This window comes from Aspergillus puulaauensis, chromosome 6, assembly GCF_016861865.1.
Source record: "Aspergillus puulaauensis MK2 DNA, chromosome 6, nearly complete sequence".
NCBI lineage: Eukaryota > Fungi > Ascomycota > Eurotiomycetes > Eurotiales > Aspergillaceae > Aspergillus > Aspergillus puulaauensis.
In genome coordinates this window covers 614,629-632,728 of record NC_054862.1, presented here as the reverse complement: position 1 = coordinate 632,728, position 18,100 = coordinate 614,629, and the positions used below count along the sequence as shown (strand labels likewise).

Here is an 18,100-nt window from a genome sequence, read left to right as displayed (position 1 = left end):
CTAACGAGACTCTAACGTAGGTACAGCAGGCTAGTGGCGGATTTGCCGTCGCTACGTCGCGAGGAATCAGGATCCGGATCTCTCCCAAATTCCAAGTTCCAACAAACGGCCTGACAAAGAGTGGTTGACATCACGATTCAGTTGCCGATAGACTCGACCATCGACGGGGCCGGCTAGGCTCAACCGAACCAGGTTCTGGCTCGTTCCTCCTGAAGGATTGATGGAAGCCCGTCCGAGTCTCCGGATATTGCCTCCGGGCTCCAGGATGCACCAGCATCGATCGTTCGACGAATCGACGTCTGACTGACTCTCCCAGGGGAACGGGCGCCCGTTGCCATCCCGCGGAAGTCCCCATTCAGTTAGGCGTTTCCTAGCCTCTGCCCGCTATTGGTATTACTGCATATTAATATTGTCTACGAGCTATGACCTCGCCAACAGGAGGATTTTCACCGACTTCCTGGATCAAGAGCCTCAGAGTGACAGTCACTGACTCACTGATATATTATAACTGTTTATCATTCAATAATGAGACCATAAGATGATCTTTCGTATTTCTTTTTTTTGCAGCGTATTAGGGCTGGTATTTCAAATTCGATGCGCTACTTATCCTGATGCCTATTCAACAGTCTACTGCAGGTGCAAGTCAATGCGGACGTACATGCACCCGCCTCGCATTTTCACCAACATTTTAGTTGAACGTCAATTCAATGGTTTAGACGCGGAAACAGTGCCTGCGCCGTCTTCCACGTCTTCGCAACCAATTCCTCACCCCCAACAGCCCCCCACTGCCTCGCAACCGTATCATCCCTCACAAACGGGAAGTCCGTACCATAGAGAACATGCCCATCCGCAGCAAAATCCAACACAAGCCCGAGCGACATCTCATGCCCAACAAGCGCCAAATCAAAATAGAACAGTCGCGCCTCAGCCAAAAACTCCTCGGCCGACTTCCCAGATACCCTCGTCTGGGTATCAAGATTCGCCATCCGCTCTGCAACAAACGGCAACGTCCCGCCCCCATGCGAGAGGATTATCCGACAGTCGCTCGCATACCGACGCAGCGCACCCGTTAGGATCATATGCACAGCCATCCTAGTCGTCTCATGCGGCCAATCCAGCAGCGGCCGGGGAATCGTAAACGGCTCCACAATAGATTTATGCCTATCCTCCATCGTCGGATGCGTGAAGACAACCGCTTTCCGGGTATTCAGTTCTTGCCACACGGCCTCGAAATCAGGGTGTCCGAGGTACTTGTCGCTGTAGCTAGTGAAAAGCGCCACCCCATCAGCCTTGAGGATGTCCAGCGCGTACTGGATCTCCTCGATACAGCGGGTTGTATCGGCGGGCGAAGGGAGACTCGCGAAGAAGCCGAGCTGCGTGGGATACTGGTCGCGGAGGGAGGCGAGGTACAAATTGACTTCTCGAGCTAGCGTTGCGGTTTCGGCTGCGTTGTCCTGGCATATGGCCGTTAGGGACATGGGGCAGGAGAGTATGGATGTGTTGATGGAGTTGTGCTCCATGAAAGTCAATGTCGTTGAGGGGGTCCAGGGTGGGGGTTGAATTCCCTGTGCGAGGGTTGGGTTTCTTTCTATAGCTGTTATCGATATAGTCAGCAAGATGTTCCCCTCGTACCTAAATCCAACGTGGATAGGTAGGCAGGTAACCTTTTCTAACCAGCGGGGGGAAAACATGCTGGTGAGTATCGATCTTCAAAGGTGCCATTTCTTTTACGGACTGAGGGTAGAGTCCCCAATTTGGTCCACTAGATAGTCTGTAACTTGTAGCAATGCGCGGGGCTTCAATCGGCTGAGAGAAGAGGGGCCTCCGGCCTTGATATAAATGTTTGATGACCGCACATAAGCGTCCGGGTTTGCGTCGGAACATCCTTCATAGAGTTACACAATGGCATGCAATTCGGGCTCTCAGGCGTCACGGTGACCGAGAGTCCTTGCTCATGTCGGGGCTACTAAGTAACAGGTCCTGTGTAGGTCGTGATGGATTCTACTACATCAGTCTGGTGTAGTAGGTCGAGATGCCCTGCCTTGTACCTGAGGCTCCACTCAGCCAATGTAGTCGGAGAAGTATCACGATAAAATTTTCAGTTCCCTGTTCTTTGCCTCAACGCCGAATCCTTTTATACACGCTTGAGTATCTGATTTTAAATATACATGGAATGAAATCGAATGAGCCACAATATCCACAATGCAGGCTCGGGAAAACTACATAGAGTTGTGGAATTAGACACAGCGGACAATCACATAACCTAGACGAGGTTGAATATTAGTCATGAAACCTATATTGCGTTGGAACACATTAGAAGCTTACCTCTGCAATGGACTGCCTTTCGATAATCGACTTCTGCCTCTCATTGCGAGAAACGCGGTAGTAGTAATCGCTGAAATCACCGCACTGCATGTGGCGCAGGAATTCCTCGTCGTGGGTAATCACGATAAGCTGGAAGTTTGCCTGTTGCTGGCGGGCGCGAATAATGTCGTGGAGCGACTCGGCCAGGGACCGAATATTGTCTCTATCAAGGTTGGTAGTAGGTTCGTCGAGCGCGATTAGACCACAGTTCACGCCAAAACACTCCGCGAGGGCTAGGCGGATAATGATACTAGCAAGGACTTTTTGGCCCGCACTGCAGCGACCGCGCATGTCCATTTCTGCACCCTGCTTGACCATGCAGACTCGGTAGTTGTAAGACCGGTTACCCTTTGCATTTTCATTATCGGAGCGGATGAGGATTGCGTCAACGTCTGTGCCGCGGTACGTCTTCTGCCAGAGTTCGCCGATGATGGCGTTGATTTCTTCCATTTTCAGCCCATGGTACTTCATGATGGCCTTGTCAAGGGCACTTCCGTAACGGGTTAAATCTTCGACTGCGGCCTTGGTAGTTTCGACCTTGATATGCGATTCCTTGTATTTATAAGCGGCGTCTTTGTAGTCCGTGTTCCAATCCGTTAGAAGCTGCAGCAACTGGTCGTCTTTGGACTTCATCTCTCCCATTTTGCTGGATTGCTTTGCGGACAGCGCATTGTGTTCGCGAGACCGGCGCTCTGACTCTTCCTTGAATCGACTTCTATCGACTTCTGCATTCTGGGCTTCCAGTTCCTCGATCTCGCTCGCAACCTTGTCGAGGGTTCGTGTAGACTGTCGATATGTCAGGTTATCAGCATACTGACGTTTTGTATTCTCGCTGTCCTTGAGCTGCGCAGAGATCCTGTTAATCGTTTTGGTTATATCCGCTTGCTCAGTTTCGAGGTGGCCGATTTCGCCCTCAATGGTCTCGAGTTCGCGTTTGCTTCGATCAAGCTGACCCGGTCCACCTCGCTCATTGTATGCGTCGATTTCCTCATTGGCGAGCTCTATCTGGTGTATACTATCAGACAATTTTGAGGTTGCCTGTTGCATCTCTCTTTCGCGCGCTTCTGCTCGTTGACTGATATCATCATACTTCGCTTGATATTTTAGCAACTCTGGATTTAGATCCTCAATGTCTTTGTCTGCTTTCGCAATGGCTTCCCGCTGCTGACCATTGAGGCTCTTATACTCTTCTATGCGAGATATCAGATCAGTCTTCCTCTCAAGCTGGAATTTGACATTGTCGAGGCTGCTTTTCACATCTCGGAGTTGCAGCTCCAGATTGTTGAGCTCAGAACGGGCCTGTTCTTTCTCGTTCGTAAGCTTCGAAAGAGTCTTCTTAAGTGCCCTTGATTTCTCGCCAATGCTGGCTATTTCGTCTTGGATATCCTCGAGTGTACGCGGCGTTGCAACCTCCTGCTCCTTCGATGAAAGCTCCTGTATCTGGGAGCGAATGGACTTTATCTCACTATCATACCTGACGATAGTGCTGACCGTTTTGGAGAGAGCGTCGACATCACGTTTCTTCTCGCCCACCTCGCTGACAACTTTGTCACGGTCCTCCAGTTGACCTAGGAGCTCATCGCGCTGTAGAACATAGTTGTCTTCTTCTTGTCGCAACTCTGGAATCTCTGTTTGCTTGAGGCGAGACCATGTATCGTAAGCAGTGTTGGCTGCACGGGCGTTATTGAGATCTTCTTCCAGTTGTCGAACCTCCTCTTCCTCCGAATCGCGCTTGGCTTTCTGTACTAATGTTTCAAGCTTTTTCCAAAAGGCTTTCAGCTCATTGTCGTTTCTGAACGGCCGACTGCATAGTCGACACACTTTCGCATCTTGCGCAGTTTTCAAACATGTAGACATGTACTCTCCAATACCGGCATACTGCTCGGCGTCTTTTCTCGCCATGTCCAATTGACTCTGCCGCTGGTTGACAACTTCGGAGTATTCTTCAGGCTCATCATCAATAGCTTCGCGAATCTCTTCTATGCATTCCTTGAGCTCTTTTTGACGATTTTCTAGAGACTTCTTGGTGTTGTTCAGTCTGTACTCAACCTGCTCAAGTTCTCGGCTGACGCCGTCCCGCGCACGTTCGGCGTTAGACACCTCTTTGGATTCATCCTCGAGAGTCCTTTGAAAGTCCTGCTCTAGGGTATCGATTTTCCAGTCTTGGTCAACAAGCTTCGAAAGGCGCTCACCATGCGCACCCTTCATCGTCTCCAAACTTCGCTCGCGCTCTTTCAGTTCCTTTTTTAGGTGATCTAACCGGGCCAGATCGCCAGCTTTCTTGGTTGATTCGATGAGCTCTGCATTGAGGCGAGAACTTTCATCTTCTTGTTTGTGGATCTCGGAGTTCAATTCCTGGATCTCCTTGTCCCAGGAAGCAGAACGTCCGCGCTCCTTGGCTTGGTCTAGGCGAGACTGGATGTCTTCAACATTAGACTCAAGGGCGGCCTGAGCACCCTCGTCCACGCTTATTTCATTCAGCTTGGTTTGATAACTTGCGGCCTCCTTGTCGTTGGCAGCTATTTGGCGTTTGGCTGCATTCTTACTCTCTTGCAACGCGGACTTGCGCTCGCCTATCTGATTCAGAGACGTCTGTGCTTCACGTAACTCACTCTGCGCGTCTCTTTTAGCTCGGTCCAAAGTCTGAGACTGCTCTTTGAGAATTTTCCGTATTCTCTTCATGAATTCATCCACATCTGATTGATCCACAATGCGGTCAAAGCCGCGGATACTGTGATTTCGCGCAAGGTCCTTAGACATTCGTTGCCGTCGTTCGACCTGACGTTCAAAGTTGGCCTTGTCATTTTCGTGCTTTCCATATTCAGCCTGTTTGAGACCCAGCTTGTGGCGAGTTTCTTCAATCTGTTCCCTAATTTCCATATACTTCTCTTTCTGGGACTCTTCTTGCTGCTGGTACTGAATTTGTTTCGCCTCAAACTGCTCTAGGTTCGATTCTAACCATTCATCTGGTTCGTCAAGTTCTACCAAGTGTCGTTTAAGATTGTCAATGGTAGATTGGACGCTCTTTGCCTCGATCCGTTTGCCTTCTAGAGCACCAAGAACTTGAGCGTAGCTTTCGGACTCTTTCCATGCTTTGTCCGCAAGCTCTGCGACCCGACGCATTTCCTTGGTGAGCTGCTGGGTCTCGTCTCGTAGCGCTTCGATTTCCTCCTGTAATTTAATGGACCGCTTCTCCGCCTTATCAGCTTTTTCTTTGTCTTCCTTAGCATGCTGCTCCATGATTTTGTACTTCGCAAGCTCCTCAGTTTGCTTTTTCCGCAGCACCTTGATGTTGTCAATAGCCTTTGTGTACTTGATTGCTTCGAATATTTCGTCGAACCTCTTTTTCAGGACGGAAGGTTCACTCATGGGCCACAAACTCTCATCCTGATGACAGAAAATGACTGAATCAAGGATAGCTTTGGACACACCCAGATATTGAGGCATAATCTGATCCAGCTCTGCTACTCGGGAGGAAATTGCTGTCCTCTCTCCTTCCTTGACCATTAGAAGTTGACCTTCAAGTGTCTTTTGCTGCCGGGTTGTTTTCTTAACCGTGAGCTGGAGGCTCCTAGTCGCAACCATCTTCGCGCCGGATGTGCCTTTAAACGACAGTTTTACCTGGGCCAATACCTCTTTCTCTCCGCACAGCTTGTAGTATCCCTTTAGCCTTGGCTTTGTCGTACCAATATTCTATCAACATACCTTGGGGTCATGGATAAACGCGCCACCCTTGCTGTTGGGCGGAAGGTCACCGGTTGTGGCATATTTGAGACATTCGATAATGGTCTAGGGGCTTAAATTAGCATGAATTCCCCTTTATTGATCGCAAAATGTTCGTACCGTTTTCCCAGACCCATTGTAACCGACGATTAAGGTGAGAGGTGTATGAAATTGAATCGTCTCGCTGCGGGTGTTGTCGAACGATCGAACACTAGAAACCGCAAGCTTGAGTTAGTGTCGAATCAGAAAATATACGGGAATCAAATCACACTCACCCAAGAATCGAGAGCTTGTCAATTTTCGCTATATAAGCGATCAGTATTGTATAAAACAGTCCAAGTTCTACAACTTACACCTGTCCAAAGTCAGTTCCTGGATTCGTATAGCTTGGAAAAGAGATACCGGGCCTACATTTTGAGCTGTTCAAGCTTTCCACCTCCTAGATACCTGGGAAGATGGCAAGAGAAGTGTTGTGCATCTTCCTGCTTTTCAGGTTGGATCAGCTCAGTTCTTCTGTCTGCGCGTCTGCCTTACAAAAAGACGCGGGGAAAGGCGCGAAGTCACGTGGTCTTATCGCCGAAATACTTATGCCTAAGGCTGCAAGACATCATAAACCCGTAAACGCTAAACAGCCTGAAGGGATGCAGCATTGTCGCCCCTGCCATTTATTTTAAGGCAAAGGCCTGTGAATTCCCTGTTATAAATAGCTATTGGATGTCGCTCTTGCAGGAACAAATGCGGCTGTTCCGTCGCCAACGCAGAATCGTTGAAATAAGGGAAAACCCAGCTTCTCCCGACTTTCGACCGTTTATAGCATTCAATACGATGTGTTAGAGCAAAAGAAGCCAAGAATACGGATATCATATGGTAAAGATGCCGCATGAGCCTTATTAGCGGTGAGGGATGAAGTGCTGGATGGCGAAGAATTAAGTCGGAATGCCGCTTCCAATTGTCATACAATTCTATCCAGGTGAATGTCCGAGAGTGAGCTGTGTACGCCTACGAACGCGAATCGACATGGCATATTGGCGTGGACATCCAAGCGTCCTCATCGATCCGCCTGGCAAAACAGCGACAACTGAGACGGATGCGACTACCTTGTCTACTGAAGTAACTGGAGGTACTGTTAAGAAGGACATTTCGGCTTTACTTCTCGCTACGCCCACGACGGAGGGATGATATTCGGCAATATCGGCTTCAACTACTCTGCCTACATTAATGGTACTAATTTTGGGCCAGGCTCATAGCCGTTGGTCAGTCTTTTAGTCCCGCGGCTGCAAGTCCATGTTCAGGAGGGCACACGGTCTCGCTCCGCAGCGGCTTATATCAAAAAGTCATTGCCTCTCGGGCTATAGATCTACCTCACAAGATTGATATGGTCGGGATCAGCGCTACCGGGTTTAGTCCTGAGCTTGTCATGTCTTTTGAGGATGGGAAAGTCACCACCGAGCCGCTGGCCGGAACTAGGGCTAATGTGGGCATGGAGAAGGAGCAGGTGCGACTACGGAACGATCTTCTTAACGACCCCAAGGAAGTCATCGAGCGCATGTCATCTCAGTCCAGGGAGAAATGCGGGAAATGAATCGTTCTGTGTGGATGGCACTGTGGGCGTGCCCGATCTCATGTCTTTGAAGCAGCGTGGAAAGGTGTAGCATCTTGCTTCCACCGTCACTGGGACTCTCGGCCCGTCCAACGACGTATGGAACGCGTTGAGCGTGTCATTCCCAGCAACCACAACTTCCGGGATCCTAAGATGAAGGCCGTTGAGGCCATCCCTTGCCATGGCGCGACTCCGGCTCATTGGGTTCCTGGGAATCGCGATTGTGTTCCACGTGGTCTATATCTACTCCATCTTTCGACATCTACTTTGTGTCGCTGATTATGCATGGAATGCGCACATACAAAGTGGATAGTGATACCCATGAACTTCCCGCCAGGCGATTGGTATTGTATGTCGATACGTCCATCCACCGGCTCTCTTTATTAAATTACTATTGCATACTGACCTAGTTTTGCAGGCGATGGACTTCGAGCCGACAAAGCACTCCATTTCTTCCCCGACCCTTCAAGGTTGAAAAACGATTCTGCAGCGCAGAATGATGTCGTCCCATGACACAATTTCTCCGCTCTCGAGTCCGTTGAACATCACGTTGGGCGTCTCGCACACCCACGTCCCCACTGAGTCCCGACCTGGTCATGTCGCTCTCATCGCGGGGTTGTACGAAGACGTGGCTGCAGTATCAACAGGATGGCAATTCAACCCGGCCAACTTCAACAGCGTCTTCGATAGAAGCCAGCATATATCAGATCATTCGCTGATGCCAATAGAGCACGACGGAAAATTACAGGAAATATTAAATGAGGATCAGGATGACTGGGTGTGCTACTTCTCCATATATTAAGTTGTTTCCTCCAGCTTCTTTCATTTGCTACTGCCAAAATAACAGGTTGGTGTTGAAGTGCACGCCTGCAAATATCATACATCGCCTGCAGTGTCTCGTCCACGAGCAAAGAGTTTCGAACTACTTAGATGGGCCGATAATATGGGGGAATGGAAGGTGGAGAAAGCCAAAAGCCAAAAATACACGGCTGAACCAATTAAATACAAGAGGAGAGCCCAGCCATTATCAGACCGCGGGTCGGTCCCCGCGATAAAGCTGCACTTGATAGCTCAATTTCACCAATTTGCCGCTGAGGGTGTGTCTTGAAGCCTCCATGTCCAAGGCCTTTTCCCGCTGCTTCTTGCTTCCACCTCTTCTTTCACTACTCATGGCCGGCCTCGCTATCGCAAAATAGGATGGACCTCACCCAACTCCCTCTAACGCAAGCTCCTAACCCATATGGACTCGAGACAGAGATACCATCTGCAACTTACGAAGGACAGCTTGGGATACCGCAGATTCCATACTTTTTAAACGCGGGGTTTAATCCACAGTCTTCCAGCTTCAATCAGTCCTCTCTCCTTGGTCTACCAAGCAAAGAACTGCCATGGCCACAGCGCGTACTTGATGAAGTCCGAGACCTGTTGCTTCTTCTTACCACGGATGGAACAGTTAATTATGTCTCTCCATCATACAAAGCTATCACTGGTTTCGAGGCCACACAACTAGAGCATGGTCGCCTTTCCCGAGTTATCCACGATGACGACAAAGCTGTCTTTACACGGGAATTGCGCGAATGTATAGCTACTGGCCGCCTTTTCCGATGCCATTTCCGCATGTGTAAAGCCGATAAATCCACTTGCGTGATGGAAGCACATGGCCACCCACACTTTTCAACGCTCAACGCAGATGGCAATCAGGGCCAAATTTGCCACGGTGTTTTCCTCGTTTGCCGGCCTTACCATACAGAAAGCACCCGGCTTCTGGATTCCTTCATAGAACACAAGCTTGAAAACATCCGGTTAAAAGAACGCATCGCGCAGCTGAAAAAGGAAGAGGACGATTCCAATCCCGCACCGCAACAAAAGAACCCATCGCAAGTCCCTTCCTCTGCCTCGCATCGACCAAACCCCGTAACCAACAAGGTCTTTCAGAATCAACCTAGTCAATCCAACGTTATTTCTTCTCTCGAATCATCCATGATTCCCAGCGAAGACAAGGAATCCTCCGATACACTTGGTAACATGGATGAACTAGAACTAGAACTAGACATGAACCAAGCTAGAGCTGCCTTAGACGATGAAGGGCCATCATCTCATCTCGACGATATCGAACTCCTTACAGGCCTCTTCCTCACCGAGGGCGAGAGAGCCCAAGGCATCAGCACTGGTATCCCAGACGGCCATCTTTATCATTTCACCGGAACAACAAACCCCCCAAATCCAATAGAGCAGGAGCAGGATCAGCAAGCGCCGCCGGAAAACGAACCGAGAAAGAGATTGAAAGGTGAATACCAATGCGCGGACTGTGGGACATCGGACTCGCCGGAGTGGAGGAAAGGCCCTGGTGGTCCTAAGACTTTATGTAACGCGTGCGGATGTAAGTGCCTACCTTGCCTACGCTACTGATTTCTTTTCGTTTTCATGGTATTCATCTAACGCTTTCGTTTTCGATCTAGTACGTTGGGCTAAAAGAGAGAAGAAGCGTCATGACTCCTGATTATGCCACATACCTAGTCTATATCACCCTTATATTCAATGAATTTTAAGATCCCGTGTTTTCAGTCTATGGTGGATCGAAAATGTCAACCGCGATAATGCGACAATGCAGAAAAGATACCCCTGATGATGATTTTGCGAGTCTTGACCCCTCTTTCCTTTCGGATACTGCTTCAGGAAACCTACCATTTTTATTTCATCCTGTACAATATTGGTTTGGTAGACTATTGTTAGATTGAATTGAATTCTCTGATATTCAACTGTCCCATGAACTCCAATATATAATTATCAATCATATTTGCATTTGCAAAGTTAAAGAAAAGATAAAGGTAACTCATAGTACCTGGTGATCTGCTAAAATGGTATAAACAGAGGACGAGAACATATGTCCATGGAAAACAAAAATCCCCGCACGCTATTACTTGTTCATGTTCAATGATATTGAAAGAGTTCCTTATTTCTTTCCCTTCTTCGGGGGCGGGGGGAAGTATATCTGGGATGGGGGTTGCTGCTGGCCTGATCCTGATGCAGTCGCCTCCACCTCCTGGTTAACTGCCTGAGGATCCGGCGAAAAGTGTTCGCGGAGTGGAAGATCCGTGGAACTGGAGTCGAGTCTGTTGAATGCCAAGCTACGCGGGGTTGCTACTGGCATCGGCGCACGCGGGTATGTGGCCGTGCCTGGCGTCATGGGCATTGCACTTGGCGTCATTGGAACTGCGCTGGGCGTCATGGGGAACGCGGTAGGCGATTTCAAGATTATGTCCTCGTAGGCTTTCATGGTCTCCTTCTCTTCTCGCTTCTCATCGCGCTCGGCACGTTCTTCTTCAGTTATGAAGCAGCTCTGGATGGCGATGCCTAGTTCGACGGTGTACACAACGCTGCGTATGGTTGCGTTAGTGGCATCGCAGGGAGGCGGCCGTTTTCAAGGCAGTTCTTGGAACTTACATGATGAGTATGGTGAATGCGAAGAGTGCCTTCCCTTGTTGGCAATATGAGACGTTGCTTTTCTCGTGGGCAACATTGCAGTTCTTGGTGATATACCACGGGGGCCCGTTTTGGGGGTGTTCGGGGTCTGATTTATCGCTACTAGCTTGCCACGCAGCAGATAGGCAGTATATAATAACCAAGCCGACTTGAGCAATGGCCGTTCCGAAGGGTAATAGGAGACCAAGGATATGAAGAGGGAATTTTGTGATCACGACGAAAACGCTCAAAATCGAGATGACGAGGTTCCAATTGGTGGTACTATGAAGTTGTCAGTAAACCAGTTTACTTCACCATTACACGCCCGCAGGATGTGAGTAAACTTACAAGGAGGCCCAGACTTTCGGGGTGTCGTACGGTCGATAATTGGCAGCAGCATAAACTTCTGTGTCGGGCGAGCTGTTGAAGCCATTGTCATAGCCATCTTGCCATAGCTTAGTCCGGTACCGGTCATGCGCAGCAATCCCAGAGAAAGTGAGGATGGGGATCACTATCGCTAGCTCGACGGCCATCAAGATGTAGACCAAGTTGTGGTTGCGGTACTGCTTGGCGAAATACATGGTGCTCGAAGTTCTGGCCTGTAAGACCAGGTCGCCGAGTAATTATCAGGCGTGTGCTGTGGTTTGGGAGAGAGCCGAATCCAAAGGTGACTGAGGCCAGGCCTGCTGGCTGTATGTTCAGTGCACTTGCATCGGAAACCTATCGGTCGGGTTTGAGAGGAACAACGAGACGATGAAACAAGTACCAAGAGAAAAAGACGAGAAACCCAGCCTGGGGAAGCGCCGATAGTTATGGAGTGGACAGAGGCTTTAGGGCCTCGAGTCGTCCATCGATCCCCGGCATCAGGAGAGGGGCAGCTTTGGCGCTTCAATGACAAGCAAGAACGCTGACAGGCGTGCCTTGAGATGTTTCCCAAGCATACATCTGACCAATGCTTGTTGCCCTGCAAGCGCCAGCATCAACGCAAGGTCATGGTTGTCCACCAATGAGGCGGCAGAAGCCGAATAGCGGCGCTGGGCCGTCACACACTAAAGTAGCCCGTGTGATGGGCAAGGACGATCTGCAGACTCAGTGGACAACATCTTGAAGGAGAGGAGGTCTGGCCTGGTCGGCGATTCGATTGGCCTCACTCGAGGTCGAAATGCTCGCTTCCGATGGTCTGAGGGACTTTCCGTGCGGTTGTGGCCGAACAAAGACAAGAATAAGCAATTCTGTCAACCCTAAGAGGCTAAAACAGACTCGCCCGAAAAGACATGTCCTCTGGTTCTTCCACACGCGCGAACCATATTGGATTAATTGGATGAAGTTGAAACAAACCCGGACATGATAAGAATGCTTGAACAGAGTGGAGACCGAGGGTGGTCTCGTATAGCTTCATCCCAAACACAGAAAGTCATGTGCAATTAGGTAATCAAGCATTTCATGAACGTCACCCGATCGGACTGAACTCCAACTTCGTCTGATACCTACATAGTTCAAGAAGTCGGCATCTTGTTTCTAACAATTGAAAATATACATAGCTTGTGTTTGCGTCTGGATGCAGATTTCACAACTGTGCCGCCGCCTCCGACTCACTCACCGTTCCCCCACTCCATCAGCCTGTGCTTCGACTATACTAAATCGCCAGATGAGCTCCCCTACATCAAGGAAGGTTTCGATACCTCATACCGTGCGCACAGCGGCAGAGCCCCGGCAAAACAGATTGTTCCCTGTCCGGCTATCACATATCGAACAGGCCAATCCTACTGTACGGCTCTTGCAGCTTACTATACCTCCTAGTGTACAAGACCCCGGATCCCAGGATCAAGTAGATGAACTCCAAGAACCTCTTGTATGTCAACCCAAAGACCAATACGCACTATATACATGACAAAAAAAAAAGTTAACGTTTGTCACAGACTGGGCAACCGGAGCCCTTCACCTTCTTCCCTGGGCAATGGCTAGACGTCCATATCCCGTCTGTCTCTAATGCCGGAGGGTTCAGCATTACATCCACGCCTGCAGATGCTCAAGTATTTCCCTCGCTGGAACCATCAGATGAACTTGCACCGGCAGACGAAGCTGTGGCTCCTCCTTTGGATCCACGGGGCCGGGGACCTTACGTAGAGTTAGCTGTGCAGAAAGCCCCATCAAACCCTGCCAGTGCATGGCTCTGGCGACCCAAGGAAGAGATATTGCGCAAGGAACTTAGTATCCGGGTTGGTGGCAGCTTCGTTTGGCCTCCATCCGGTGTGAAGCTCGAAGAGATTCGAAATGTTGTCTTTGTTGCTGGTGGAGTGGGCATAAAGTGAGTATTCGCATGCAGCAATCAGTATGGCATGAAGAATCTCCAGCTAACGATTTACCAGTCCCATAATCTCAATGCTTTCCCACTTGAACAATAATGATGAATGTATTCATCACCACCACCCATCCTTAAATATCCACGTTCTCTACTCTTCCAAGCTCCCGGACGCCGGAGCATCAGAATCGGCCCTTGACCAGATTCTATTTCTCCCACGCCTGCGCGAAATTGTCCGCTCTCAATCACAGTTTCACCGCTTGCGTATCACCCTCGATCTCTTTCTTAGCAACCTGCAAGATCAGTCCTCTCCACTCTTGGTTCAGCCTCCGAAAGACTTAGCAACTCATGCCCGCCGTATCAACCAGGATGATCTTCGTAAAACGGTATCAGGGACAGACACCAAATTTTCCCCAGACGAAACAGTGTGTTACGTCTGTGGCCCGCCTCAAATGACAGACGAAGTCGTCAGCACCGTTACCGACCTCCTCGACGGCCAAAAAGATCGAGTCTTCTTCGAGAAATGGTGGTAATTCTAGGGACCGCTCTTTCCTATCTCTAAAACCACGAGCCCAAGCCCTTCCCTTTTCAAACCAAGTCACTGTCGCGAGTGTTATGGCCCGACCTAGTGTGGCCTGACACACCACGCGGTAAAAACGTGCTCAACCCTCAAACCCAATCGCGAACCCTCCTTCACACAACGCGTCCACATTGGTCAAGGCTTCCAAAGTGGATTTTGGCGATTCTTCGACATCCAGGGTGCTCTATGACCTCCGATTGGTCCGGATCTTCAACGCCAGATCGTTCCTTCCGAATCAGGATTATACCCACGCAATCCGCTGCCGTCAGACCCGACGCCACGAGGCCATATGCAGCCGGATGAATAACCCTCTGTGCATGAGTCTGGTGCTTCGTCGCGTGTTTATTGGTTGCCGTTGGAATTGTGGATTTTGGTGGAACTTTGGCGATTTATTGTAAGCTTAGGGTTAGGGGCAGGTAACCTCCAGGGCGCAATCATGTATCCATACCTTATATACTTGACAATGGGTAGGCGCTGCTCCGAAACAATTGCAAGTTGTGTGGTGATTCGGTTTTATCCATTACTGTGCCAGTCAAAGATCTACTACGAATACTACTTATTAGGCCTCTTAAGGCCATTTTCCTAGATTTATTCTGTTCTGTGTTTGCAGTCTCTTACAGAAATACTCGCCAAGAAGTTGGAATACTGCCCACTCAAATTGGGTATTCTATATATAACAGCATAACACCAGTATGAACTTTTATGCAATTGAAAAGGCTTTTTCTGATGTATATAAGACGAAACGCCAAGTTCAATCTGGGCCCTTCACTGCACCCCCATCGACGATCATCATCTCATCGATTCTGGAATCGACGTCGCCATATTCCAGCCGTTTGTACGTCACAGCCCGGCCAGCGTTCATATCAAAGTCGTAGAATCGCACGCGGCGGATGAAGCCGCCATAGCCACCGTAACCACCGAATCCGGAACCTCCTCCGTAGCACATCCAAAGTGACGGCTTCTCGGCGGAATTTTTGCTGAGAGCGCAGTAATCGTTGGCGTGGTCACTGCAGAGAATTAGATACAGGAAACGCATCTCGATGGTGGTGAGTACTTACTGTCCACAGCCGACAAAAAGGATGCCTTCTTCTTCGAGTGCATCCTTGAACCCTGAGTTGAAACCTGGCGCGGTGGAAGGTTCCGACCAATCCCCTCGGAAATAATTTCCTCTCTGAGCAAACTCAGGCAGCGGAATGTGGATGAACGCCATGTTCATATGCATATAGGCATATTCGTGATGTTTGTTTTTCAGCCCCTGGGCTGTGTTTTTGAACCAGCGAATCTGGCTCGGCTTGATCCAATCATATCCTCGGAACTGGCGTTCATCGGGAGAATACGAGTGGGAGTCGAGAAGGTAAAGTGTAAGGGCCGAGTGGCCGGTATTTCCGCGGCCTAGCACTTCCAAGATGTAGTTTCCAACACCATCTACGTCTTCAGGACCGGCCGATGATAGTGAGTATGGCAGCTCTTCGAGAAAAGCCATGGTTTGTTGGCGATCTAGATCGCCTTCATCGTCGTGGTTCCCGAAAATAGCCGCGTAGGGAATTTTGCGGTCAACTAACAGCTTGACAGACTTGTAAAGAGGACTCTGGGCATCTTTGGATGTCTCACCGTTCACTTGGTCTCCGCTCAGAATGACCAAGTCCGGTTGCTCCTCGTCCAGAAGTTTCTCCACAAAGTCCAACGTTCGTGGATCTGCCTCACATCCTTGACCGGGGACGAGCTCCTCGGGCACAGGGTCTCGACAGTGGCCAAGCCCAGTACTCAGATGTAGGTCCGCCAGCTGCATAATTTTAAAACGACCATTCTCGTTGATCCTCGGCACCGGCTTTTTAATTTTCGACGGGTTTCCCCTGCGGACTGTAATCCGAGCTTCCAGGTCCTCCGTCCGACTATCCAGCAACACCGCTGTATCCCTAACCTCCCAACCTGCTCGAGGATCCACCGCATCTGCACCAAAAAGGACATCGACGGCGGTGATTGCATTGTGAGAATCGCTCGCATGCCGTTTCGCCGTTCTCTTCAACCATAATCCGCCAGGGCGCTGTTCCCAGGCGATTTTATCTTCTTTCGGGTTGTCGTTGAACTCTGGCTCAAGCCGGCCGATTTTCAGGTCAATGACGACCTTATCTGAGGGAAGGAGGTCCTGTTCCTTTTTCCGTTGGAATTGAACGTATGCAGCGGAAGTCCACCCCGATCGCAAATATAAGTCCTTTTCTACTTGTGTCCATTCCGGCGACGAGGGTTTGCAACCGGACAGGATGTTGAGGACCGAGCAGGTCACCACGGTGACATCAGTGACGACAAGGCCGGAATAGTGGGAGGGAAGATGGCCGTGGATGGAGGCTGGAAGGACACGGAATTTGTTATCTAATGTGACGATGAGAAGCAAAATGACGATAGCAAATATTGCGAGCTGGACGCCCGCGCGAACCTGTAGAGAAGCCGAGTCAGTATACGTATTTGTCTGGGGCTCCGCTCCGCAAACCGGGGAAAGCGGCTCAAGCGCAGGGTTTCATACAAATCGGCGTGTCATGATCGGCGATAGCACCCCTGACAAGTTCTAAGCGTTTGCAGAGCAGCCGGGTGCTGAAGCATGATGGGACTGGAGCCTTGAGAACACACGGCACGTTCAGGGGCTCGCGCAAAAGGCTCAGTCCAAGGAGTAGGCCATCTCAAGGGGTTCGTTCGTTCAGCCGTTCTCTCGACGTAAACGCTGACTTAAACAGAAGGCGGTCACATGCTTCAGCAACTTTGCCGAAATACGAATACGACAAACAGCAGCCATTAACTGCTACACCATAAAAAGCGCGAAGATGCTTCTAGAGAAGTATTTTTGATGTTCTCTATGCCCCGATCTATTGTATCTCTAGAGATATATTACGCCCAAGCGAATAACTGGGTCTACTCTTTCTGCTCCTTCTTGACGGAGACCTTGCCACTCAAGATATCCTTCGTCGTGGCCAAGATCGAGGACCAATTCTCAAAGACAGTGTATGGCATCCCTTCTCGCTCGCAGAAGGTGATCAGATCTGGGCAAAGTCAGCTACTGTAAATATTCAAGGGAGTCTCGGCATGGACATACCCTTTCCAGCCTTGGCGAACAGGAGATCTGTCTCTGCTGCAGCGGACAAGTCCGAGACACCGTCACCGGCATATAGTAGAGTGGGACGCTCGTTAAAGGGCACCGCAGCGTACGGCTTAATCTCCAGGGATTTGTTGTGGCCGAAATGGCTAAATTCATAGGTCAATTTTGTCCAACGGAAACTTAGGCTTGCCGCTCGTACCTATCATCGTGGTATTTGATCTGCCACCCACCAGGGGTGTTGATGTCCTTTCCATCCCGGCTTTCAACTTCATTGGCGACAATTGTGAGATGGTCGTCAAGCTTGTGGCCAAGGAGAGTCTCCAGTAGAGTCTGAATAACGGGAACCATGCCAGAGGACAAAATCACAATCGGTACGTTGTTCTCCTTAGCCCAGTAGTAGAACTCCGTGAAATGGGGGTCTAGGCGCATGTTCTTCTGGAGGATCTCTAGGCATTCGTTGAAAGGGTTCTTAACGCTGTCGAGCATGTCCCGAAAAGCGTCACTAACGAGCCAACGCATCAGTATGTTGTGTCCAGAATGCATCATACAGTGTGATTTACCGGAAGGTAGCCTTGTTTTCGAGGACCGCAACGTTTCCTGCGCGGCGTTTGGCCTGGCCGTAGCCTAGGTTATCGACCATATGGTCATTGCCTGCAATTGTTGTTGATTAGCGATCGGCACAAAGTCAATCCCGTGGGCTTGTTGGACTTACTATCCTCGAGAGTGATAGTCCCATCGAAATCCGAAAAGAAAATGACCTTGGGGTTAGTCTTCAGGTAGGGGAGATCCGTAATAGAGCCCATGGTGGAGGGGTGGCGGGGTAGTTGTTGATAAGCTGGAGAGAGATTGGGTCAGCGATTGAATCTGGGGTTATCGAAGGGCTGGTTAGACAAGGAGAATGGGACTTGTGGCATACTTAGTGTGGGCGAGTTAGAGTGTTGCGGCAGAGAAGGAAGAGTGTCAAGTGTCTTGGGACCGAGC

At 49.8% G+C, this 18,100-nt stretch overlaps 9 protein-coding genes across 9 annotated transcripts; 4 read left to right on the top strand and 5 right to left on the bottom strand.

The window, feature by feature from the left end:
* Positions 1 to 704: 704 nt before the first annotated feature.
* APUU_60269S (amidohydrolase family protein) lies at positions 705 to 1,478 on the bottom strand (the record flags this gene model as incomplete). Its single annotated transcript, XM_041693490.1, has 1 exon — positions 705 to 1,478. The coding sequence occupies one exon, from the start codon at positions 1,476 to 1,478 to the stop codon at positions 705 to 707; it is 774 nt and encodes a 257-aa protein (XP_041559415.1).
* Positions 1,479 to 2,254: 776 nt separating this feature from the next.
* Positions 2,255 to 5,949, bottom strand: RAD50 (MRX complex DNA-binding subunit; the record flags this gene model as incomplete). The annotated part of the gene is made up of 2 exons (XM_041693489.1): positions 2,255 to 2,263; positions 2,326 to 5,949. 2 exons carry the CDS (start codon positions 5,947 to 5,949, stop codon positions 2,255 to 2,257), a joined length of 3,633 nt encoding a protein of 1,210 aa, XP_041559414.1.
* Positions 5,950 to 7,104: 1,155 nt separating this feature from the next.
* Positions 7,105 to 7,669, top strand: APUU_60267A (uncharacterized protein; the record flags this gene model as incomplete). The annotated part of the gene is made up of 2 exons (XM_041693488.1): positions 7,105 to 7,207; positions 7,443 to 7,669. The coding sequence occupies 2 exons, from the start codon at positions 7,105 to 7,107 to the stop codon at positions 7,667 to 7,669; spliced, it is 330 nt and encodes a 109-aa protein (XP_041559413.1).
* A 514-nt stretch (positions 7,670 to 8,183) lies between these two features.
* Positions 8,184 to 8,489, top strand: MCD4_1 (glycosyl phosphatidyl inositol anchor synthesis; the record flags this gene model as incomplete). Its single annotated transcript, XM_041693487.1, has 1 exon — positions 8,184 to 8,489. One exon carries the CDS (start codon positions 8,184 to 8,186, stop codon positions 8,487 to 8,489), a length of 306 nt encoding a protein of 101 aa, XP_041559412.1.
* Positions 8,490 to 8,884: 395 nt separating this feature from the next.
* Positions 8,885 to 10,187, top strand: WC2 (GATA transcription factor LreB; the record flags this gene model as incomplete). The annotated part of the gene is made up of 2 exons (XM_041693486.1): positions 8,885 to 10,067; positions 10,147 to 10,187. The coding sequence occupies 2 exons, from the start codon at positions 8,885 to 8,887 to the stop codon at positions 10,185 to 10,187; spliced, it is 1,224 nt and encodes a 407-aa protein (XP_041559411.1).
* Positions 10,188 to 10,640: 453 nt separating this feature from the next.
* APUU_60264S (uncharacterized protein) lies at positions 10,641 to 11,730 on the bottom strand (the record flags this gene model as incomplete). Its single annotated transcript, XM_041693485.1, has 3 exons — positions 10,641 to 11,064; positions 11,132 to 11,431; positions 11,498 to 11,730. The coding sequence occupies 3 exons, from the start codon at positions 11,728 to 11,730 to the stop codon at positions 10,641 to 10,643; spliced, it is 957 nt and encodes a 318-aa protein (XP_041559410.1).
* A 977-nt stretch (positions 11,731 to 12,707) lies between these two features.
* APUU_60263A (FAD-dependent oxidoreductase) lies at positions 12,708 to 13,984 on the top strand (the record flags this gene model as incomplete). Its single annotated transcript, XM_041693484.1, has 3 exons — positions 12,708 to 13,001; positions 13,069 to 13,457; positions 13,519 to 13,984. The coding sequence occupies 3 exons, from the start codon at positions 12,708 to 12,710 to the stop codon at positions 13,982 to 13,984; spliced, it is 1,149 nt and encodes a 382-aa protein (XP_041559409.1).
* Positions 13,985 to 14,782: 798 nt separating this feature from the next.
* Positions 14,783 to 16,567, bottom strand: APUU_60262S (metallophosphoesterase family protein; the record flags this gene model as incomplete). Its single annotated transcript, XM_041693483.1, has 3 exons — positions 14,783 to 15,038; positions 15,090 to 16,465; positions 16,553 to 16,567. 3 exons carry the CDS (start codon positions 16,565 to 16,567, stop codon positions 14,783 to 14,785), a joined length of 1,647 nt encoding a protein of 548 aa, XP_041559408.1.
* A 368-nt stretch (positions 16,568 to 16,935) lies between these two features.
* On the bottom strand, positions 16,936 to 17,922 carry APUU_60261S (putative Phosphoserine phosphatase; the record flags this gene model as incomplete). Its single annotated transcript, XM_041693482.1, has 5 exons — positions 16,936 to 17,063; positions 17,117 to 17,265; positions 17,319 to 17,621; positions 17,680 to 17,770; positions 17,832 to 17,922. The coding sequence occupies 5 exons, from the start codon at positions 17,920 to 17,922 to the stop codon at positions 16,936 to 16,938; spliced, it is 762 nt and encodes a 253-aa protein (XP_041559407.1).
* Positions 17,923 to 18,100: the final 178 nt, after the last annotated feature.